The 23,671-nt window shown below is 59.8% G+C and overlaps 1 protein-coding gene across 1 annotated transcript in view; it reads left to right on the forward strand.

The window, feature by feature from the left end:
- Positions 1-23,671, forward strand: part of ITSN1 (intersectin 1) — a 165,290-nt gene that overhangs the window by 100,188 nt on the left and 41,431 nt on the right. Inside the window, exons 21-29 of the mRNA XM_081088478.1 lie at positions 568-815; positions 2,338-2,494; positions 4,598-4,803; positions 5,498-5,580; positions 9,021-9,187; positions 11,819-11,864; positions 13,972-14,093; positions 16,258-16,375; positions 18,085-18,276. Of these exons, the coding sequence (XP_080944604.1) occupies positions 568-815; positions 2,338-2,494; positions 4,598-4,803; positions 5,498-5,580; positions 9,021-9,187; positions 11,819-11,864; positions 13,972-14,093; positions 16,258-16,375; positions 18,085-18,276 (1,339 nt within the window). The remainder of the gene's footprint in view (positions 1-567; positions 816-2,337; positions 2,495-4,597; positions 4,804-5,497; positions 5,581-9,020; positions 9,188-11,818; positions 11,865-13,971; positions 14,094-16,257; positions 16,376-18,084; positions 18,277-23,671) is intronic.

Below are 23,671 nucleotides of genomic sequence, written 5' to 3' on the forward strand. Positions count from 1 at the left end.
AACCCCGCTGTGGGTAGGAGCTGACTGCTGGCTCCTCCTGTTTGCTCAGAGCCAGGGCTCGGGCACCCGGCACCACAGACCTGCCCGGGGTCAGGCATAGAGCTGCCCGGGGTCAGGCATAGAGCGGCTCGGGCACTGTGCAGACCTGCCTGGGGTCAGTGCAGAGCGGCTCGGGCACTGTGCAGACCTGCCCGGGGTCAGGCATAGAGCTGCCCGGGGTCAGTGCAGAGCGGCTCGGGCACACTGTGCAGACCTGCCCGGGGTCAGGCATAGAGCCGCCGGGGTCAGGTGCAGACCTGCCCGGGGTCAGGCATAGAGCCGCCGGGGTCAGGTGCAGACCTGCCCGGGGTCAGGCATAGAGCCGCCGGGGTCAGGTGCAGACCTGCCCGGGGTCAGGCGCAGACCTGCCCGGGGTCAGGCATAGAGCCGCCGGGGTCAGGTGCAGACCTGCCCGGGGTCAGGCACAGAGCCGCCGGGGTCAGTCTGCCAGGCCGGGCCTCGTCTGTGTGTCCGGAGTCTGCGGGCTGGTCAGTCCCGCTCGAGTTCAACCCTGTGGCTCTCCTGCAGGTGGACGAGAGCCAGACTGGAGAGCCGGGCTGGCTTGGAGGAGAGCTGAAAGGCAAGACGGGATGGTTTCCTGCCAACTACGCCGAGAAGATCCCAGAAAACGAGGTTCCTGCCCCCGTCAAACCAGTGACGGACCTGACCTCCACCCCCGCACCCAAGCTGGAGGTGCGGGAGACGCCAGCTCCTCCGGCGGTGACTGCGGCCGAGCCCTCCGCCGCCCCCAACAACTGGGCGGACTTCAGCTCCACGTGAGTGCGGCCGTGTCATGGCTGTGACCTTTGCGATACCTGCTTAGTGACCTTCCTTCTTAGGGGCTGCCATAGTGGGGGTGCAGCCGTGACCGGTCCCAGCCGTGTGGGTCCCTCTCCCGGAACGGGGCTAGTGCGCGCCGCTCCGTGATCGCGGGGCAGAGGCGGCGTCTCGCTCCCCAGTCTCTGTCCGGCCCTTTCATTCCCGTGGAGGAAACGGAGAAGTAGCTTAACAGCCTCCCTGGCGTCCATGCAGCCAGCAAACCTCCGTCGTTTCCTGCACGTCCACAGCACGTTTCAGCTGGACAGACAGACAGGGACTCAGTCCTCGGCTCTGAGTGAGACAGGAAGCTGCTCCTGTGTCGCTCCCCTCTCCCCAGGCGTGTGCGGATGTGCAGTGAGGAGCGGTGTGCCGTGGCCATGACGGGCCCTTGGTCTTCAGGAAACGGCATTAAAGACGGGTCAGCAGAGGCTGGGAAGGACAGCCGAACCACTGCCCACCCTTGGTTAGAGGCACGCATGCGCGAGGTGTGCAGGTGTCTGACCCGCCCCGCCCCCCCACCCCGTCCAGGCACAAGCGACACGAATAAGAAGCGCTTCCAGTTTTTCTCACGTCCCACTGTCCTTCAGGAGAAGCAGAGGAGCCGAGTGCTGGGGAGAGATGAGCTCAGCTGGAGGGAGACACTAGACAGCTCAGCTGGAGGAGGGGCTGAGGTGGCCGCCCCCACGCCCACCCCCCAGCCTCTCCCCCCAGCCCCCGCCCCACCTCGATCTGGACTGAGAAGCGCTGACTTTGAGCCGAGGCACAGGCTACACAGAAGGCAGAGACGGTGCCCAGCAGGGCTGCGTGGCTGTGGCCCCAGCAGCGTGACTTCCTCAGGGAATGTTGCTGCGCAGTCGCTGCTGTCATTTCGGGCCTCTTATTTTCAGCCCCGAGCCGGGACGTGCAGTCCAACAAAGGCACGATCTTGATTTTCAGCTGCGTTTGTGGCTCACAAAGATGTAAACAGTAACCTGCATGTGCTGCACTCACACAGGGGTGGTTATTTCAAGTCAGAGGGTTACCGATCTGAGTGTCCCCGAGGCCAGGCAGCTGGCGATGGTGAGGCGGTGGGAGAAATGGTGTTGGGAGCACGAGCCACCAGGCTGGCGCTCCACAATGGTGTGTGACTTCCTCTTCGCCGATGTCGCTGCTGCTGTTACAGATGACAGCGATGGTCAGGGGAGGGTGTGGCTGGTGCTCGTGGTTAGCATGTCTTCCCACCTGCTATTTCACGTGACCCTCCCACCAGCCAGAGGGCAGAGTGGCCTTCCCATTAGTGGGCGAGGAAATCAAGGCTCAGAGAAACGGCTGTCATTTGCCCGAGGCTCGTTGCCCGTGGGAGCTGGCCCGCCCCAGCCCCGCGCTTTTCCTCCTCCCCGCCCTGAGCTGCAGGAGCCTGGGCCTGTGCTGGGCTGTGCTCACTGGGAGCAGCTGGAGGCTGGGAAGGGCCTGCTGCTCACGGGGCTGCTTCCCTCCCAGGTGGCCCAGCCCCGCCGAGAAGCCTGAAACGGATAACTGGGACGCCTGGGCCACCCAGCCCTCACTCACCGTCCCCAGTGCCGGCCAGTTACGGCAGCGGTCGGCCTTTACTCCGGCCACGGCCACCGGCTCCTCTCCATCCCCGGTTTTAGGCCAGGTAAGCAACTGGGGGCGTGGAGGGGGGCGCATGCTGGGGGGACCAGGGTGTGTGGGGGGCGCGCATGCTGGGGGGACCAGGGTGTGTGGGGGGCGCGCATGCTGGGGGGACCAGGGTGTGTGGGGGGCGCGCATGCTGGGGGGACCAGGGTGTGTGGGGGGCGCGTATGCTAGGGGGACTGGGGCATGGGGGGGCATGCTGTGGGGACCAATGAGGTCAGCAGGTGCCTGCGGCTGCCGTTTACAAGGAGCCTCATCGGATGCGCCCAGCTCCGTCCTCCGCCCGCCTTTCGGGAGCCGGGGGGTGACCTCCTGCCTGGCCGGTCAGGGGCGCGTCTTGAACAGGGGAGAGGAGGACATAGTTGCAGGGCTGGGAACACAGTAACACAGGAAGGAGATGGTCTTCTCCTTCGGGAGCGGGAGCGGGAGGGGAGCTCGGGGAGGACGCAGGAGAGAAAAGGGGGCCTTGCTCCTGCGGCAGCCTCGGGAGGCAAGGAGTGCTGGGCTGAACGGGAGCGGGAGTGGTCCCGCACACTGTTTAGCATCACCACGCTCTGCACAGTGGGGTGGAGGTGGCGGGGTGAGTGGTCCCGCACACTGTTTAGCATCACCACGCTCTGCACAGGGGGGCGCAGGTGGCGGGGTGAGTGGTCCCGCACACTGTTTAGCATCACCGCGCTCTGCACAGTGGGGTGGAGGTGGCGGGGTGAGTGGTCCCGCACACTGTTTAGCGTCACGGCGGCGCTCTGCACAGGGGGGCGCAGGTGGCCGGGTGAGTGGTCCCGCACACTGTTTAGCGTCACGGCGCTCTGCACAGGGGGGTGGAGGTGGCGGGGTGAGGGGTCCCGCACACTGTTTAGCGTCACGGCGCTCTGCACAGGGGGGCGCAGGTGGCGGGGTGAGGGGTCCCGCACACTGTTTAGCGTCACGGCGCTCTGCACAGTGGGGGCGCAGGTGGCGGGGTGAGGGGTCCCGCACACTGTTTAGCGTCACGGCGGCGCTCTGCACAGTGGGGGCGCAGGTGGCGGGGTGAGGGGTCCCGCACACTGTTTAGCGTCACGGCGCTCTGCACAGGGGGGCGCAGGTGGCGGGGTGAGTGGTCCCGCACACTGTTTAGCGTCACGGCGGCGCTCTGCACAGTGGGGCGCAGGTGGCAGGGTAAAGGCACTGCCCTGTCAGTTGTGGTTTAAGATTCTGTGATGCTTCTGTGCTTTACTAGGTAGTGAGTGCCTCCCTGCCTCTTCAGCCTCGGCTCCTCCCACGCCCCCTGGCACCGAGGCTGCAGGCCCCTCCCCCTGGGCCCCTTGCAGAGCTGCACCCCGAGGCCTTTGCTGGTGCCCTGCCCTCAGCCTGGGGGGCCCTTGCTCCGAAGCCCTGGCTGCCGCATCCTGGTGCTTCAGGGCCCGGTGCCTGCCTGTCCTGGTGTCCCCACCGCCAGGCCCGGTCCGTCCCTGCCCCCACCGTGTCCAGCTGGAGCCTCTGTGCCACCTGCCAGGGGGCATTCGCAGTTGCTTGCGTCTCTCTCTTCCCTGTGAATTGTGGGTTTTAGTGCCACACTGTCCCTTTTTATCGCACATTATGGTTTATAAAGGGTCTTATCCCGAGGTACTTTGGGGAGGCAGGTTGGCATTCTGTCCTGTGGTGACCCCTATGTCCTGCAGAGGGATGGCCAGTAAATGCGATTGCAGTGGACTCGGGCTCGCCAGGCCTCTGTTCTGAGAGGGAACGGGAGCTGGCAGGGTCCCGTGAGGCCCCTGGACTGAGGTGCCAGTCACTCACCCGTTGGGGTTTCTTAGGGCTTCTGCTCCAGTGTTAGCCTCCCCTGACATCCCGTCAGCCTGGACATGGTGGGGGCGCCCGGGCAACGGGAGCGAGAACATGGAACCGGAATGTGGAAGGCGTGGGCCAGGCAGCATCGTAACCCAACCTCCGGCTTGTTGAAGCGGAGAGCTCTCCACGCCGGACAGTGGCTTCGGGAGCGGCCGGCAGCTTTGGCCGCCACACTGGGAAACAAACAATTCCTGAGAAACGGAGGTGTCTGTAACCTGCTGTCTGCCTCGGCCCGGATCACACCGTGACGAGGCTCCTTGTGTCGCCCCCACAGGGTGAGAAGGTGGAGGGGCTGCAGGCACAAGCCCTGTACCCCTGGAGAGCCAAGAAGGACAACCACCTGAACTTCAACAAAAACGACGTCATCACGGTGCTGGAGCAGCAGGACATGTGGTGGTTTGGAGAGGTGCAGGGTCAGAAGGGCTGGTTCCCCAAGTCCTACGTGAAGCTCATTTCGGGGCCCACCAGGAAGGCGGCCAGGTATTTCTGTGTCACGTGCTTCTAGTCGAGGAGACACGTAGCCTTTCGGTTACTGTTTGCGTAGTTCGGGTTCCTCCGCGCCCTTGAACCGTGAAAGTTGGGGCCATGTGACCTGGAGGGCAGCCTCGTAGAGATGCTCCTGTCCGGCCTGGGGAGCCGGGGGTCTTGTGCCCCATGAGCTCCCGCGAGAGGATTCTGTCTGGGGGTGATGTCCTTGCGGACCTGTGGGTGATCACGCCTCTCCCAAGCTCATCGCGGTCCTCAGACACGCAGCGGAGCGCAGGGGGCCGGAGCCTCGGGAGCTGCCTGGGAGAGTGCGCGTCTTTCCCACCGGGAGCCTGGTCGCCAGGTTCCTCAGCAAGGTGGCTGTCTAATTATCCCAGCCATGTGGGTGTCCAAACAAGCCATGAGTTTTAAGAAGAGAAAATAGCGAACAGACTGCTGAGCGCCTATCAGTCAGGCTCTGAAACAGACCCGCACGCTGGCTGCGTGTCCCGCACAGCCAGGGGCTGAGAAGAGAGTGTGAACTTGGAATCAGGTCCGAGCCCCTGCGTGTCTTAACGAAGTGCATCTGTTTCAGCTGTAGATTGTTCCCAGTGTTTAATGTTAAAGTTTTAAAAAAGAAAAACTGGTGTCATTTGTACTATTTCCTTTGAAGATAAAAATTAAAACGCTCTCCTCTCCCGTCTTTCAGCGCGGATTCTGGCTCTTCAGACAGTCCTGTGCCTCTAAAGCGAGTGGCTTCCCCGGCAGCCAAGCCGGCCCTTTCGGGAGAAGGTGAGAGCCCGCATCTAACTGTGCCCTTTGGGGGCGGGCAGCTGGGAGCACCTGCAGCCAGTGTGCGAGACCAGCCTGGGTTTCACTTCCAAACAGACGGCATTCATTTGTGTTCAGTAGATGAACCTCTAAGGTAAGTAGCTCTTTATGGAGACTTTCAAGATACTGCCAGATGCATCGATCATAAAACTGCATTTTCCCATCATGTTTGATTAGAGCCCTTGAACTTTTGAAAGAGCCCATCAGCGCCCGGAGGGTCAGGTTTCTGAGCACGTTGGCAGCTGATTGTAGACATGGCTGCTGTGGACGTGGACAGGAGGTTAAGCTGTAGCGCCCCGTCCGGCAGACTGTCCCAGCGACGCCAGCATCACCTGTACTGTCCCAGCTGGAACCGAAGGTCAGCTTCCAGGTTCCATGGAAGTAACCGCACCAGCTTATTTAGACCTCAAGTTGCATTTTGCATTTTATTACATAACAAGCGGGTGCTTTATTTCCTGGTCTTTGCTTCATGACATAACCCTAAGGATGCACGGGCCGCTACCTGACGTGGGTTTAAAAGTGAACGAAGCCGGCCTTACTCAGGCTCCCGTGGGAAAACCTCAGCCTGTCGGGCTCTCAGTGTCGGTGCTGCGTTAGCCGGGCCCTCGTGGCCGCTCTGAGCAGCGTTGGTGGCTGCCCAGTGTCTACCCGCTGCATCGTAAACGTCCCTGGGCCCCTTGGATACAGGAGAGGAGGACAGAATGTTTTATGTAGCGTGTGTGCCATCAGGAGATGGTTGTGTTCCTAGGGGGGCTTGGCTTATGAAAAACAGAATTATTGAAGCAGTTGTTTCCATGGAGACAGCCAGGATTAAGGTTAATGATACTTTAGACTCACAGTCGCCAAGTGACTTTTTCAAGAGGAGTTTTAGAGGCACATTTCTTTAAATGTATAGGTTATAGAAGCTCAGCTCGTCACTAAACACAGCCAGCGCTTTAGCGCATCTTTTTTTTTTTTTTTTTTTTTTTTGCTGTTACCACCAAAACAATCATCAGCATAGTCCTCTTTACCCACGCTCATCAGCCTAATGGTTTCTTTATCCACTGTTAGGAGAACGGGGCAAACAGCTCTTACATGCTCCCCAAGTTCAAGGTGTGATGCCAGCTGAGTCTCACTGAGCGCCCTCCCCTGGTAACCTTACAGTGTCGGTCTGGCCCCTTCCTGCAGCGGTAGGAGGAGATCGGCAGGGCTATGCGATCACATGTGTGAGGGTTTGAGAATCAAGGCCAGTGATGTCTGCTGCTTCGGCCCCTTTCGCTGCTTTCCTGGTTGTTGCCGGAGCGCGCCCGCAGCTGCGGGTGAGACCTGCACAGAGGCCTCAGCGAGCAGGCCACCGCCGAACCCCACACACGAGCGCGGGGTGACATTTGCTCCCTCCGCTGGAGAGGATTTGCGTATTAGAAACGCGCAGCACTGGGAGAGTGCTGGCGTCTCGGGCGGGAGGACATTGGCTTCTGAGATTCTGAGAAGAGCTCTTACCAATACTAACGGGCTGCTTGTTATACTGCATTAAACATCGCCAAATCTAAATAGACCCTAAGCCAGATTAAGTAGCTCGCCAGTGTGGGTAGGTCTTAAAATAGTGACCTGGGAACGGCCAGCACCCGTGTTAAATGTCCAGAAGGGTCCGGGTGGGCGCCACTGTGTGTCCTCACGTCCCCGCAGGTCCCTGTGCGTGGAGGGCGAGGGCAGCCACCTGCTGCGGCCTCCTCCGGACCCTATACCCGCTGCACGGCTGACTGCGGCCGGGGTCGTGCTGCCAAAGTTTCTCAGGCACTTTGAGAGCTGCTTCAGAATTTGGGTCCGTTTTGGAGAAAGTGCCTTCTAGGCGCAGGGACCACGGGGAAAGCATTGCTTGCCCCGTCACCGTGCGGAGTGGCCGGGTGTGGGGGGGTTACCCTACCTGAGGCGGCCCGACATGAGCTGGGCACCAGGAACAGAGCAAAGTGGAAAGGGGAGGTCAGAACAGAGACCAACGAGGGCTGTGCCAACGGGAAAAGAGCGTCCTATTAGAGCTGCCCAACTTGGCTTCCTCCGCGGGACCATTTCTCCAGTGTGAGCGATGGAGGAGGCGCTGCCTGCACCAAAGGCTAAAGACAGGGCGCCCCCTGCTCTCCCGGCATATTCGGGGCCTTGGGCGTGCCGTGGGCCCGCGGCCAGAGCCTGGAGGTGAAGCAGCCTGGAGCCTCCCACACGGGGAGCTGCCCACAGGAGCGCAGTGGGGCTCCGTGTCTGGTGGTGGCTTTAGCCCCACCAGCGCCTCCTGCCGAGGCCCCTCCGCACCAGTTCCCTGCCTGCTGGTTAGCGCCAGGCTCGGCAATTAAGGCGTCATCCGAAGTTCTAACAAGGAACACACAGTGTCCCTCATAAAAGTGAACTTTTGGGGTACAGTGTGATTTTTTTTTTATTGGTTAAAAATATGTAAATGCTTAGGGTAAACAGAGCAAAGGTAGGAAAAATCTTTTGCCCCGTACTTAGTTTAGCATCTAGAATTTGTGCCTGGTGATCCTCCTTAGCATGTGGCGTGGTTTCTAAGCTGTTTATAATGAAAAAGCAGAACTTCCTCCGCAGTCCACTCCCTTCCCACTCAAGACAGTAGAGGACATTGGCTCTTATTCTTAAGACTAAATTACATGAATAATAAAGTGTAAGAAACTGATTTTTCCCTTCAGTTGGCTCAAAAAGGCTTGATTATTCCTGGGATTGGCCACAACTGCTTTTCTCATCACTGGGAAAAGCATTGCTTGCCGAGGACCTATCGTAGGTGCCAGACATGAGCTAAGGCACAAGGAACTGAGCGAAATGGAACGGGAGGGTCAGAACAGAGAGACCCAGAGAGGGCGATGCTGATGGGAAAGGACGTCCTTCCCAAAGCTGCCAGGCTTGGCTTCCTCGTGGGGAAGCCCTCTACCCGCGTGCACCTGAAAGAAATAACGTATATTTTTTGCTCTGTGCTCTGACAGCTTCCTGCCATTGGTGTGTATGGCACAGTAGGACAAAAATTTTCATTCAGGCCCCGAGTAATGAAAAGCGTGCCTTATTTGATTGCATGAAGGACATACTACTGCATCTAAAAGTTCACTAGGATTGTGACTGGGTCCCCTCAGGCATCTGGTGGGCACACCGTGCTCAGTGACGCAGAGAAAGTGCAGCGGTGTTTCCGTTCGATGCCACACCGTGGCGCCCGCTCGGCTGCTGGGTCCCGCCCCTGCAGGGCCTGGTTTCCTGTGCAGCCGAGGCGTGGAGCCAGGGGCGCCTGGGAACTCGGGGTTTTATCTGTGACGAGCCTTTCTCTTGAATGCTCCTCTGCTAACCTCCTTGTTCATGAACTTGCTTCTGCCAAGCTGCCTGGGACTTCTGTAAACACGCTCTCTCCGTGTCTCCATGTTTCTCTCCACCAGAGTTTGTTGCCATGTACACTTACGAGAGCGCCGAGCAAGGCGACTTAACCTTCCAGCAAGGCGATGTGATTTTGGTCACCAAGAAAGATGGCGACTGGTGGACAGGAACAGTGGGCGACAAGTCCGGAGTCTTCCCTTCTAACTATGTGAGGCTTAAAGACGCAGAGGTAAACCCGCTAACTGTTTCCTCCCTCTCTGTGCAGTGTTCTCTCCGCAGGGGGGCTCGGACCTTGGCCGGTGGAACATTGGTTGGGTTTGGCTAAGTTCTGCAATGTGGCAGCTGAGACAGTGTGACCTGTCATTTTGAACTTGTCGTTTGGTGCTGCCCGGTAAGCATTGGCTTCCCGCCGGCGGAGAACGGCCCGGGCTAACGGGGCTGCGTACCCGACACCCGCAGCAGCGGGGCAACTGCTCAGTGTGCGTCCCCGTTCCTGCGTGTGGCTCATGTCGGACTCAGAGTAACGCCCTTAATCAGGTCTTCACGCCACTGATTTGGGGCCCCAAGAAGGGGGCCAGCAGCGTTTGGCCATGGAAGGGAGGTGTCCGGGTGACCCTGCCCCGGGAGACCGGCCGCAGAGAGCTTCTGAGGCTGACATGTTTGCCGACACAGTAGGAAGACTCAAGATCCAAGAGATCGTCATGCTTTTGGCCTTAGTGTCTCTGTTGATGAGGGTCTGAGCTTATTTTCATGCTGTTATAAGTGGGAAGTGGCCCCTTGTTGTTAAATGGGCTCTAGAAGCTCTGACAGCTCAGTGGCGTAAACTGGTCTTGAGATGCTATGTGTTTAATGAAGCGGGGGAGGGGTGGGAGGGCGGGGCGGGGGGGGGGCTCTCCGGGTTTGGGAGCCCATCTCGACCTCGTGGGGGACAGTTTCACGTTTGTGCAAGGGTTTCAGGGTGTCCATGCAATGGGCAGCATTGCTCAGCAAGGCCCGGCCGTCAGCTCAGCCACGCTCCCTCTCTCGGGCTTCCTGTGCTTACGCAGGCGGAGGCCCATCGGCACCTACAGGGCCCCCTCCCTAGTGATCAGCGTGGACACAGCTCTCTGTGACCTTCGAAGCTGGGGGTGGGGGTGGGGGGTGAGAGGGGCCCCAGCCTCCCCTCCCCTCGGGCCCAGGATTGGCTTCCGGCTGTTCTAGGCCGCGTCTTCATGACCGTCCTTGCTGTGTTCCCTGCTGTGGTCTGAGAATCCTCAGGCGGGAAGGAAGCCCCTCCCTGTGGGACAGCCCAGCGGCCCCTGGGTCCCCAGCGTCACGCAGATGATATTTGGGGGGCGGGGTGTTTAGGGACCCTAAACACTAATCTCGCTTTCTGTTACCTTGCACAACCTTTAAAGTGACTTCACCTTTTGGATGAGTTAAAGCAAAAGCCATTACTTATATTTGAATAAAGTAGTTTTCTATAGAACACCACCTGAAGCCAGTCAGTAAAAAAATACGCTGACATTTTTAAAGAAAAGATCAGATGTAAGGTGCTTCTTAAATTATTAGTCCTGCGAGAGCTAACCATGCCAAAGATCTGGGACCTTTAGCTCCATGACTTCACACTTAAAGACCACGTCAGCTCGTCCCCCTCCTCGGACATAGTTCAGCGGGTAAGGGAACGCCCTCCAGTTACAGGCCGGACTCAGCCCCATTCCAGAGCCGCCTCCGGGGCTGTGGGCGGGGCTGCTCTCCTGGGGCCTCCATGCCTGGCGGGCAGAGCCTGGACAGGGAGCGGGAGCACGTCGGAGCCACTCGAGCCCCTGTGGGTGTGGCCCGTGGCTCTGTCCTCTCCATGGGAAGCCCGGGGGTTAGCGACAGGCCTGTCCTGGAAGGCGACTGGGCGTTCCCACCGTGTCCTTTCCTTGGATGCGCAGCCTATACACACAGCAAGGGAGGCTGCTACAGCAACCTGTTCGTAAGCACCCTCGGAGCACAGCTCTAACCAGCTTTCCCTGCAAAACGGCTGTTAGACCTCAACAGCCGAAGTGAAGGGACGGTGGCAGCTGTGTCCCTTGTAGAGAAGGTACAGGTTTTCGCTCACGGTGCCTCCTTGTGCGTGCTGAGCCTGGTGGTCTAACTGGAGTGAGTTACTGCGAGGAGAGGGGGAAGGCAGATAGATGCAGAATAAAGCGCTGGGTGCGGCCCAGGTCTCCGTGGGCAGCCCTACTGGCGGGAAACGCCATGCGCGTCCATGAAGGAGTTCACCCGGCTCTGGGACGCTTCATAGCTGGGAACACATGTTCTGCTCATGCGGGTGATGCGTCCAGTTCAGAGAGAAAGGAGAGTTTAAACGGTGAGAGGTTTAGGGGGAGAGGAGGTGGGGTGGGGGAGGGGTGTCTGACTTGGCACTGTAGTTCTTCTATTTTTTAAAGGAAATGTAGCAAAATATTGCTATTGCCATGTATTAAATCTGGGCATTGGGCTCACGGATGTCTGTGCCCTTTAAGTGTGAGCTATTTCATAACTGACTGTGTGACCAGGAAGCATGAGACAGTGTGTAGGACGTGGGTCTCACGTGGGCCTGGTAGACGTGGCCGGGACAGAGGGGCCTGGTAGACCTGAGCCCCTGGGACCTGCAGGTCACCTGCTCTGCTCTCTTCTCTGAGAAGAGAGTCAGGCTGCGTGTTTGGGTGTGTCCTCTGCCCCGTGTTCTCCCGTGTTTCTCCCCCCCCCCCCGTCAGGAGACCCAGCGCCGCTGTTTCTGGGATGAGGGGGGGTTCAGGGGCTCAGCGGGTCTGTGTCACCGTTAATCGTTTTTAAGTTGCATGACCGAAACTCTGCAGTATGCAAATGAGACCTTTTGCTCTGTTTTAAGGGCGCTGGAACTGCTGGGAAAGCAGGGAGTTTAGGAAAAAAGCCTGGTAAGTTCCCCCCACGCTTCCCTCTCGGGGCCGGGAATGTGCTGGGCAGCCGCTCCCAGGTTCTGGTCTGGGGCCAGGAGCCCGCATGGCAGGCCCTCCTGGGAGCCTCCTCCTGCACCGGCTGTGAGATGGGCCGTGGCTCCACTTGCGGGGGCCGGGGACCCCACAGCTGTGCCATGGGTGAGAGGCAGCGGTGCCGCAGATGAGGGGGGGGGCAGCTGTGAGCTGCAGGTCCCCCTCGCTGGGCTCAGGAAGCCGGGCCATAGTGGTGGCTCAGCAAAGGACACGGGTGGTCAGTGCAGGTCCCAGGCGCAGGGCCGCGGGGGTGCTCCTCAGGTGCACGACAGGCCCAGCTGTGGTCCTCCCTCCGCCTCAGTGTCAGTTCAAAACCATCAGCTTCTACTCATGGAAGCGAGAGGGGAGGGAGCAGGTGGGAAGCGTGTGGCTGTGTGCACGTCCTCCCCGCCTCTCAGCCTGAGGAGGTTACAGGCTGAAAGGCCCCCTGCCAGGAGAGGGGTTCAGGCTGCGTGGGGTGTCTCTCAGGCTCAGGTATGGGAGCCCTGGCTCAGGTGTCTGCTTAGGGCAGCGGTTCTCAACCTGTGGGTCGCGACCCCTTTGGCGGTCGAACGACCCTTTCACAGGGGCCGCCTAAGACCATCCTGCATATCAGATGTTTACATTACGACTCATAACAGTAGCAACATGACAGTTATGAAGTAGCAACGGAAATAATTTTATGGTTGGGTCACAGCATGAGGAACTGGATTTAAAGGGCCAGGAGGTTGAGAACCACTGACTGAGGGGCAGAGTCTGTCCTGAGTTGTCCCTCCGCAGGGCCAGGTGGGCTTGCCTCTGCCCTGGGGCAGCCGCTGCTCAGGCGCACGGTGAGCGAGAGGCTGGGCAGCTGCTGGCCACGCAGGCCTGGGAGGCGCAGGGACATCTGAGGCCAGTAGGTCACTGGCCTGGACTTGTCCAGACCAAGAACTTGGGATCTAGACCCGTCCTCAGGTGCTTAGGCCCGGGGTGCTCAGGCCTCGGGGCTCTGGTTGCTCGTGTGCCTCTAGAGCAGCGGTTCTCAACCTGTGGGTTTCAACCCCTTTGGCGGTCGAACGACCTTTTCATAGGGGTCGCCTAAGGCCATCGGAAAACACATATCTAATTACATACTGTTTTGTGATTAATCGCTGTGCTTTAATGATGTTCAGTTTGTCATCATGAAATTGGGGGTCCCCACAACACGAGGAACTGTATTAAAGGCCACGGCGTTAGGAAGGTTGAGAACCGCTGGTCTAGAGGAAGAGGACATACTGTCTTGGGGTGGGCTTCACCTCTCCTCCCTCCCTCCCTCCCTCCCCGAAGAGGATGGGGCGGCCCGTGCGGAGGGGAGAGCAGTGCGCCCTGTCTCTTCTAGAAGTTCAGGAAGCAGTCCCAGTGGATGCGGCAGAGAAGGGTCTTGCCCTCGCACCCAACCTCCCAGCGCCGTGGCCTCCCAGCGCCGCGCTGCTGCTGGGCTGTCCCCCTGACGTGCTCAGTCAGGGAGAGGACTGTTTGCATTTTTCTGTGCTGGCTTGTTTTTGCGTAAACTTCCCACCTTTACTCCACGTTCGTCCTTCAACTCAAAACAAAAAGCAGTCAACTTGCATTGACACGATTCCTGCCGATATTCAGGTCACCCTCACATGTGAGCCCAGGCACGGCCTGTGGGCGGGGTGCGGCCCTGAGCTGCAGCCGAACTGGGCAGAGCCAGGCTCCAGTGGGTCCCGCAGGAGACAGGCTGCTCTCCCCTTGTCCCTTGGTCGCTTGCCTGTCTGTGAGTGGGCGGTGCTGAGTGCTGTGGGCAGAGGGCAGGCAGAGGGCACATGGGACAGAGGAGGCCCAGCTGTTGAGGGAGGGGCTCGGACAGAAAGTGCTGGAATTGGGGGGCAGCTTGTGGAAGGAAACTGGGAAGTTCTGAGGTGACCGGGTCCTTCCACGTCAGCCTGGGATGGGGCGATGGAAGAAGATGAGCCCCGAGGTTGGCTTTGATGGTGTGAACCTGTGAGCCAGGAGGGCTGTGTCTCCTTAGAATGTCCTCCGGACTGACCGCTTGTCTCCTCTTGTTTTCCAGAAATAGCCCAGGTCATTGCCTCCTACACGGCCACGGGCCCTGAGCAGCTCACCCTGGCCCCGGGCCAGCTGATTCTGATCCGAAAAAGGAACCCAGGTGGATGGTGGGAAGGAGAGCTGCAGGTGGGTGCCTGTCCTGTGGTGTGAACTCCTGTCCGGGTGGGACTACGCAGGCACAAAAGGACACTGTTTCCTCACAGAGTGACCCTGCGTGTGGGGGGTGGGAGATGCGCCGTAGTGTCGGAATCTGCTGGGGACTGAGCTTCGGCCCGCCCGCAGCAGGATTCTTCTGAAGATGATACAGATGGTTTGGGCTCCTGACTCCGCTGGTGACTCAGCTGGTGACTCAGCTGGTGACTCAGCTGGTGAGAGCTGGGCCAGAGAGTTAGCAAGAGGGCCCCCTGCAGCTCTCCTTCGGGCCGTAAGGTCCAGTGGCAGGTTCTGTGTGTCCAAAGCCACCGCTGCCTCGTAGGACTTTTAGTTCCTCTGTGTGTGTGTGAGTACACACGCTTGTGTGTGTGTGCGTGCACACATGCGCGCGCATGTGTGTGAATGTGGGTGCTTGTGTGTGTGCGCACGTGCGCAGATGTGTGTGTGAGTGTGGGTGCTTGTGTATGTGTGTGTATGTGTGCACACGTGTGTGGGCGCTTGTGTATGTGTGCATGTGTGTGCGTGTGTGTGTGTGGGCGCTTGTGTATGTGTGCTCACGCACGTGTGTGAGTGCGTGCACGTGTGTGAGTGCGGGCGCTTGTGTATGTGTGTGTGCGCGCACATGTGTGTGGGTGCTTGTGTACGTGTGTGTGCATGTGTGTGAGTGTGCGCGCTTGTGTATGTGTGCGCGCGTGTGTGTATGCACACATGTGTGTGGGTGCTTGTGTATGTGTGTATGTGTGTGAGTGCGGGCGCTTGTGTATGTGTGCGCACACGTGTGTGCGCGTGCATGCGCATGTGTGTGAGTGTGGGCGCTTGGCATGTGTGTGTGCATGTGTATGTGTGTGTGCGTGTGCACACATGGATGGTTTTGACCTCTGTTTTGGTCGATGCAGCACCTCTCCCGACCCCTGACTGGTCTCTTCCTTTCACAGACCAGTCAGGACTGCGCGCCTTGGCTCCCGCCATGACTCTAAGTCCTCTGGGCCGCGCGCCTGTGAGCACTCGGTCCCGGATCTTGTGCTGAATTAGATCGAAGTGAAGGAGAGGCGTGGCGTGTACCTGGTTTCTTTCTTTTTTTTTTAATACATTTTTATTGATTTCAGAGAGGAAGGGAGAGGGAGGGAGAGAGAGAAACATCAATGATGAGAGAGAATCATTGATTGGCTGCCTCCTGCACGCCCCCCACTGGAGACTGAGCCCACAACCCGGGCATGTGCCCTTGGCTGAAATTGAACCTGGGACCTTTCAGTCCACAGGCCGATGCTCTACCCACTGAGCCAAACCAGCCAGGGCGAGGGCCGCTGGGTTCTGAGAACAGTGTCCAGTTTAGACTTGGGCTCTGTGTGTGCATGGGTCTTGCTTCTGTGGTTGCCTGTTCTCCACTAGAGGAGTGCAGACGTGCGTGTGAAGCTTGGCTCGCTGCCAGCTGGGTGGGACCTAGGGACTGCCCCTCCGCTTCCCTGAGTCACCGCTGTCCTGAGGATGGTGCGGATCCATGCACAGGAGGTGCCCGGCACAGGCCTCGCTCATGAAAAGCACCCAACAAACCACGCTGTTACTGTTCCTAAAACCCGCACATCGTGTTGACATTAGCCATAACCTTTCTGTTTCTACTTTTTTTTTTAAGTTTATTGATTTTAGAGAGAGAGGGCGGGAGGGAGAGAGGGGGAGAGAGAATCGCGGATTTGTTGGTCCATGCACTTGCTTACGCACTCATTGGTTGGCTCAGGGCTGTGTCCTCACCGAGATCGAACCTGCATCCTGTGTGTCGCGCCGATGCTCTGACCAGCGGAGCCACCCGCCAGGGCTCAGCCACCGCCGTGCCTCACCTGATGGCAGCCGCCGAGGCAGGTGCACGCGCAGTGTCCCGCCCGCCCGGCCGCCCACGGCTCTGCACTCCGCACTGGGGTCCCTGCGGCCCCGCCCTGCAGGCGCCTCGGGCCGCTGACCAGGGACTTGCTGCCGCGGCTGGACTTGGCCCCAGTGTCTTTGGTGTGCGATGTGCGCCCGGGGGTTCCACTGCGCGCCCCGCCTTTCAGCTCTGCGTGCGTGTACGGGTGCCCAGTCACAGGGCAACGGCAGGAAAGGACGTGAGCCTTTTACACATGTTGACGCCGCTTTTTGTTTTTTTTAGGCTCGTGGGAAAAAGCGCCAGATAGGCTGGTTTCCTGCGAATTATGTAAAGCTTTTAAGCCCTGGGACAAGCAAGGTCACGCCCACGGAGCCGCCCAAGCCCCCTGCACTCCAGGCAGGTGAGCACTCTCCCGTCCCCACTGCAGATCCCTGCGTCTCGCAGCCTTCCCACGCGGCCCCTGAGTGGGCGCAGGGCCATCAGCGGAGGGCTCCGTGTCCTGCGACGTGGAGTATGTTTTCCTAAAGGACTGAGTGTCAGGCAGCTTTGTGCCGCGCACAGCAGAGCCCTTGTCGGAACTCCCCCACCGGCCTGAAGGCTGTGGCGGTAAAGCCAGCGTGTGCCCTTGACCCCCCCCAGCTGTTTAAGCAGGTTTGGCCCGGGGGTGAGGCACGGAGAGGACTTGAGAATACAAATGGCTGGGCCTGGCGAGGAGGGGCGCTGGAGCTGGAGGCCAGGCCTGCTGGCGGTGGAGTGCTGTCACCAAGACGGAATCGGAATCGCTCCCCGTGACCTTTCCTGTGGGCGGGTGGCTTGGCTCCCCGAAAGGACAGGGACAGGGCCCCGCAGCTGAGCGGCCGGCTGCTTCCTGGTTGAAGAGATCGGGTTAGATGCTGCAGTGGCATCGGGGCGGGTGAGGCGGGGGTAGCGGCATCTACGTCAGAGCTCTAAGCCCCAGTGGTGGGAGGGGCAGACTCTGCGCCGGCACCGTGGCTGCATGTGCTACGTGGCTGCGTGTGCTGCGTGGCTGCGCGTGCTGTGTGGCTGCGTGTGCTGCGCGGCTGCGCGTGCTGTGTGGCTGCGTGTGCTGCGTGTGCTGTGTGGCCAGTGGAATGTGATGGAAACGGGCCGGCCTTGGCCAGCAGTCAGGGTTGGCAGACACTGTGACCGACGCTGGCCCCGGCTGGGCCTCCTGGCTGCGGCTCTGTGTGGGCAGAGGGGTGCGGTGCCAGCTGGTCCCCCCCCACCCCCCGCCGCAGGAGGCCTGGCCGCGTCCCCTGCATCAGGTGGGTTGAAGCCTCAGAACTAATTTGCTGACGCAATTGAATTGGCTGGAGAGTTTGAAAAACCTTAACCCACATGCAAGTTGGTTACGAAAGATCAGTTGGGCTTCAGCCCAACTCTGCAGCCTTCCCTGTAGGGTCCACATGCAGAGAATGAAAGCAGTTTATCCTCTAGGCAGCGGTTCTCAACCTTCTGGCCCTTTAAATACAGTTCCTCATGTTGTGACCCAACCATAAAATGATTTTCGTTGCTACTTCATAACTGTCATGTTGCTACTGTGATGAATCGTCATGTAAATATCTGATCTGCAGGATGGTCTTAGGCGACCCCTGTGAAAGGGTTGTTCGACCGCCAAAGGGGTCGCGACCCACAGGTTGAGAACTGCTCTAGGGAATGAGGCACGAAACGTTCTAGAATGCAGACATTTCTCTTTGACACAGAATTTTGAGGTGCAAAGGTACAGAGAATAAAACAGACTTTTTCACTAAGGTTTGGCATTTTTGGAGTCACATGGTCATTACCTTCCACCTTAACAGCAGACAGCCCCCAGAGAGCCCTGTGGGCAGCCCTGCCAGCGGTCCCACTGCTCGGGGCCGTCCACACGCCTCCCACTGTCACTGCGTTTTCTGCTGACAAGTGAACGTGACAAGAGGAAGATGTTAGAAAAACGGAAGCGTTCGTGTGAAATGGTGCCGATGTCTGGGTTTTGAGTCTTTGGTCTTGCTCTGTCGCTCACACCGCACGGAGCCCATCCTCCGGGGAAAGGGCAGGCTAATCGGTGCCGAGCCGTGCCAAGCGCTCACGCCCGCCCTGCCCTCCCCGCAGTGTGCCAGGTGATCGGGATGTACGACTACACCGCGCAGAACGACGACGAGCTGGCCTTCAGCAAGGGCCAGATCATCAACGTCCTCAGCAAGGAGGACCCCGACTGGTGGAAGGGCGAGGTCGGCGGGCACGTGGGGCTCTTCCCGTCCAACTACGTGAAGCTGACCACGGACACGGACCCGAGCCAGCAATGTAAGTGCGGGGCCCGGCCCCTCCGCGCGCCTCGCGGCCGAACATGCAGCATTGCTCTGATCCCGCCGGGCGCCCAGCGCAGGCGAGACCCCCTCCTTCAGTCTCTTTGAAGACCTTCTGGCGTGCAGACCTTTCTGTGGGGCTGCTTTTATTTTTTATTCCTTCCGTAGCATGTCCCGTCCCTCCCCGCCCCCCTTTTCCGTTTTTAAATCATTTGGCACCACGCTGTGTGCACGCCCGACTCATTCTCCTAGCTTGAATTTTGCTCATTGTTTTGTTTTGCTTATGTGTTGTTTTCCTCCTTTTTCTAGGAATCATATGTTGTCCATCCCCCCCTCAGGCTTGAAAGTCCTCAAAGAGACCCACTATCCCATATCACTGCCCAGAGGGATGATGGGAGATGCAGCCTTGATCATGTGACTTCCAGCATGATCACCTACTGCCTTCTGAGTAGAAGAACTCACTGCAGAGCAGTTTACCTCATTTGACCTTAGTTGCATGTGATGGCAACGTGGAGTTACTACTTGCAGAGATAGAAGCAAAAATTACAAACACACAGGGTAGTGGGTCCTTTTGTGGCTTTCCTAGTGACTCAAATCGACTGCCCCCCACCTTTGCACAGGTGCTTTCAATAGTTTTAAAATTATTTTTAAATATATATTTTAGCCTTTTAATAAAATAAATAAAGAAATTACTCCTTTGCTATTTTGGTTTTGCAAAAAGACCCACTATCAAGGAATGCTGCATGTGCTGTTAAATATGTTCCGGATGCCCGTGAATCTGAGACTCGCCCAGTGAGACCAGCTCCACGGGGCGGGCGGGCTCCCTGCGGGAGAAGCGCAGAGCGGGTCAGTGTGTCTCAGAGACGCGTAGAACCAGCGATTAAACAGAGTGTTGTGCTTGTCTGTGTGTTCCAGATGTACCTTGTGAGCATGTAACAACATCCTGTACATAAGGACGTGGTTCCTTCCATGGCTACGTTATTCCCTTGTACGATGCGCTAGTCCAATTGCATTGATTTTATTTTGCACAGTGACCTTGTAGCCACATGAGAAGCACCTGGGCTTTTGTTCGATCTCAGATTTACCGGGTTGAGTTGGTGTTTTCTGTTTTGGGTTTTAAACTCGGCGTGTTTTCATACCATAATCAGCAGACAATGCCATCGCGGTTGTCACGAGCAGCAGTATATACACAATCTCTTCGTGTCTGTTACATGGCGTTTTCTCCCAGTTACTTTTCATGGAATGACTCACTTTGAACAAGTAATTTTCTTGACAAGAAAGAATGTATAGACGTCTCCCTGCGATTAATTTCCAATGTTTACATTTTTTAACTAGACTGTGGATTTCTACAGCGTAGAGGACGGGCGCACGGTCCGCGCCTGTGGTAGGTGTAGCTGAAGCCCTGTGTGTCTCTAAACACTAGTGGGAAGCTCTCCGTAAGTGCCCGTTGCCGGCAGCCCGCAGCACGGGCGGGGAGCCCAAGCACAATCTAGCAGTTCTAACAGCGACTTTTTAACTGTAGCGACCTGTTTGTGTGTCTCCCTTGGAGACTGTGCTGGCCGCGTAGAGCCCTCCCTCGCTCGCGTGGCTGCGCGCTCCCCTGCGCTTCAGTATTTCCATGGATACGAATGTAAAATATATAAATATATAAGCCTGCGGCTTTAACAACTGTAACTCAACTTTGGAATAGTTACGTGTATAGATAATTAAATTCTTCCTATAAAAGCTGAACGGATGTCTCTGTGTTCTTGCTGGGACCTGGCGGTGTGACGGAGCCACACAGACGGCCACCTGTGTGGGTGAGGCCCGTGCCCTGAAGCACAGACTTCACGCCCTCCCTGCGCCCTCCAGCGGCCTCCCTCTCTTCTGTACCCCCCTCCCTGGTCCGTATGCAACCTGCAGCCCCTCCCGGTCCTGGCCTTGAACAGAACTGCCTCCCAGCTGGCGGTTCACTGGCTCATGGGGCTGTGGCTACGTTATTGCTCCATTGATGGCGTGTGAGTGGACTCGGTTCAAAACATTTCTCCCCAAGATGGATCATAATAAGGGTCTGTTAACACCCAAAAAGTATGTGGGTGAAGATGGGACGCTCACCCCTCCACACCGGTCACCGTCCGTCCGCCTCGCACACTCGTCGCCTGGGCAGAAGTACCCGAGTGCCCGCACGGCACTGCCAGTGCCCACGCACCCGACTGTCAGAACCCCCCCGCCTGCAGGTCCTCCCGGCCACGCGGGGAAAGCGATCCCCCTTCAGAACAGCGAACATTTGGGGGATCCACAGGTGCGGGCGCCCCGCCGGGTTCTGGGGGCAGTGTGTGTGGGAGATCAGGAGCCAAGTCCTTAGGAGAATTGGGAGGCCAGGCGGTGTGGAGCGGCCACGGGGGGGTGGGAGCGGCGAGGGGAGGGGCGTGTAGAGTGACACAACCTTCCAGGAGGAAGGCCTGAAGCTGAGCCCTGCAGGATCCCAGGAGGCCGGGAAGGGCAAGGAATGGTGCTTCTGGGGGGCGGTGCCCTGCAAAGGCCCAGGGCGGGCAGCGAGCTCGGTCTCCGCCCCCTCCTGAGGATCACGCTGCCGGCCTTGCCCCGCAGGAGCCGGGGTTCCTCCAGCCCCGGGTTGGGCAGGATGGCAGTGCTCCCTGAATCCGGGCAACCCTTCCCGTACACCCTCTCGGGAGATCGCCCTGGGCCGCCCTCGGGGCTCGGGACGCGGACACGGGCTCCCCGGGAAACCACTCTTCCCTCAGCGTCCACTTGCACGGCGAGTGTCCACTGTAGCCCAGGCCTCTGACCGGACAGTAAGCTGCAGGCATCGGCTGGAGAGAGGCCGGGGTGCAGCCAACCCGTGCTCCCCCCTCCCCCTATCCTCCCCCCTCCCCCTGCTCAGGACAGTCCCCTCCACAAAACTCCAGCCCAGATGCCCCAGCGTCTAGTTTGTGAAAAGTGACAACCAGCTGTAAATCCTGCCGGGCTGCTTGGGCCCGTGTTTTGTGTCCACAGGCCGAGTGAGGAAGGGACAGGCGGGCAGTGGCCTCAGGCGCCAGGGCCTGGTCTGCTGCTCTGACTGGTTGCCTGGGGGCCGGGCGCCCGGGGAGATGAGAGTCCCCTGTGGGGGCAGGGGCAGTGGCTCCACATCTGCCGCTGGAGCCGGGGTGTCGCGTGCCCGAGAGGAAGCGTCTCTCCCTGTGGCTCAGCCGCGTGGCTTTTAAAGGTGGACAGACCCCTGGGTGTCGCCCCTCCTAGACCAGGTGGCGGTGGCAGAGGCACAAACGGGGCCCCTGCTGCCCCTCCCCCCTGCCCCTGTCACTCCCCCACACCCTTCCCCCCTCCAGGCCCCGCCCACAGGAAAGCAGGCGGGGGGGGGGGGGGGGCAGGTCCGTGGAGGGCAGGTCCGTGGAGGGCAGGTCCGTGGAGGTGGCCCCACAGATTAAAGGGTGCGTTGAGGCCTTGGGAAGAGGGGCACCGGCCAGCGCCGTGGAGCTGAGGACGCGGAGGGTCCAGGAGCCAGTGAGGCTCTCAGGCGGCCCCCACTCCCGCCAGACCCCTCCCGTTCCGGCTGTGCTGGCCTCAGCCGCTGCAGCCCTCGTGGGCCCCTCCTCTGCCACCGGGGTCAGACTACAGGTGCACAGGTCAGGGCCTCCTCCCTGCTTCCCGCAGGGACCCGGCCTCGCCCATGGGCCCAGCCTCGCCCACGGGCCCAGCCTCGCCCACGGACCCCGTGGGAGAGCTGCCAGAGGGCTGTGCCGGCTCTGCGTGTCTGGGCGCTGCCGCAGGTCTATTCCCTCCCGCGTGCCATGGCCTCTGTCCGCTCGCAGCAGAGACTGGGCCGCGCAGCCCCAAACGTGCCAGACTCGCAGTTTTGTGTGTTTTAATATATATTTTTATTGATTTCAGAGAGGAAGGGAGAGGGAGGGAGGGAGAGAGAAACATCAAGGATGAGAGAGAGTCATTGGTCAGCTGCCTCTTGCACGTCCCACTGGGGATCCAGCCTGCAACCTGGGCCTGTGCCCTGACCGGGACTCGAACCCTGACCTGGTTCATAGGTCGTCCCTCAACCACTGAGCCGCGCCGGCCAGGCTCGTGTTTCTGTTTTTAAAGCAGCCAGGCCTGTGTCTAGGGGTGCTGCCCCCGAGCCTCTCCCAAGCAGCCCCCCAGCAGCTCACAGCGGAGGCCCCTCCTGGCCGCTGTGGGCACCCCACGGGCCCCTCAGCATCCGGGCCTTGGGCCTTGGAGGCCTCTGCTCTGCTTGCTGGGCCTCCCGCAGAGCGAGCGCCCAGTCTGCCCAGCAGAGGGGCAAGCCAGGGGCCCCTCTCTCTGGGCGTCACCTGGAGTTCTGAGGCCGTGGGAAGGCCCCAGGGCCTGTATCCTCAGCAACAGCCCCCAACGATGTGCCTCCAGCAGACGCCCCGACCCCTTCCCCTCCCACCAACCCCTCACCTGTCCCCACACTGTGCCAAAGGCTTGGGCGTCCCCCGGGAGACCAGGGGCCCCGCCTGCCCACATGTCCCCGGAACCAGCCCCTGTCCCTGCACAGGGAGGGCGGCTGAGAAACAGGCCGCTCAGCACGCTCCTGAGCTCGTAGAAGCCGGGCCACAGGCAGCCAAGTCACCGCAGCGGCTGGGGGAAGAGACTGGACCGAGTGTGGCCGAGGGTCAGGTGTGGCCGAGGGTCAGGGCTGGGCGATGGGGGGCCGGGAAGGCCTCTCTGGAGACATGGCCGGGGGGGGGGGGGCTGACTGGGGGGGTCGGCAGGCAGAGGTCGCAGGGAAGGGGACCCTAAGCCCAAGGAGCAGCAAGTGCGAAGGCCTGAGGGTGGACGGGCTTCTGCCCCCCCCCCCCGCAAGGACACCCCTCTCTGACCTCTGCGCACCGTCCTCACAGCCCCTGCTCTGCTTGTCACCAGCTCCAGGCCTGGGGGAGACCGGCATCTCCTGGCTGGTCCAAGCGCGTCCAGCCCCCGTCACCTGCACCCCTGTGCCCACCCCGCCTTCCTTTCCGAGTGGGGCCCGGCCACCAGGAGGGCTGTTGTCACCCATAAACCTTGCTGGTGTCCGCGCCAGGACGCACTGCAGGTGGGAATGCCCGGGGGCGGGGGAGGGGTGGGGACCCCTTGGGAGCTGGTCTCCAGCAACAGCCGACTTTCGGGTCACTGCCTGGGCCTCAAGTCCAGGCTCCCGCTGCCCGGGGATCCCACGGCCTCAGCGGCCCCTTAGGCCCCCGACCACGCGTGAGAAGGTGCGCTTTACTCCCGGTCCCCACTGCGGCGCCAGCCCCCTGGGAGGCAGAGGGGGAGCTGTCCGCGGGGCGTGGAGCCTGTTCTCCTGGAGACCCTGACAGCCCAGAGCCTCCCCCAGGGCCCCGTGCGCCTGCACGCCCCGCGGGAGGGGAGAGGGGTGC

Source organism: Myotis nattereri (assembly GCF_964212035.1).
Source record: "Myotis nattereri genome assembly, chromosome: 3".
Classification (NCBI taxonomy): Eukaryota; Metazoa; Chordata; class Mammalia; order Chiroptera; family Vespertilionidae; genus Myotis; species Myotis nattereri.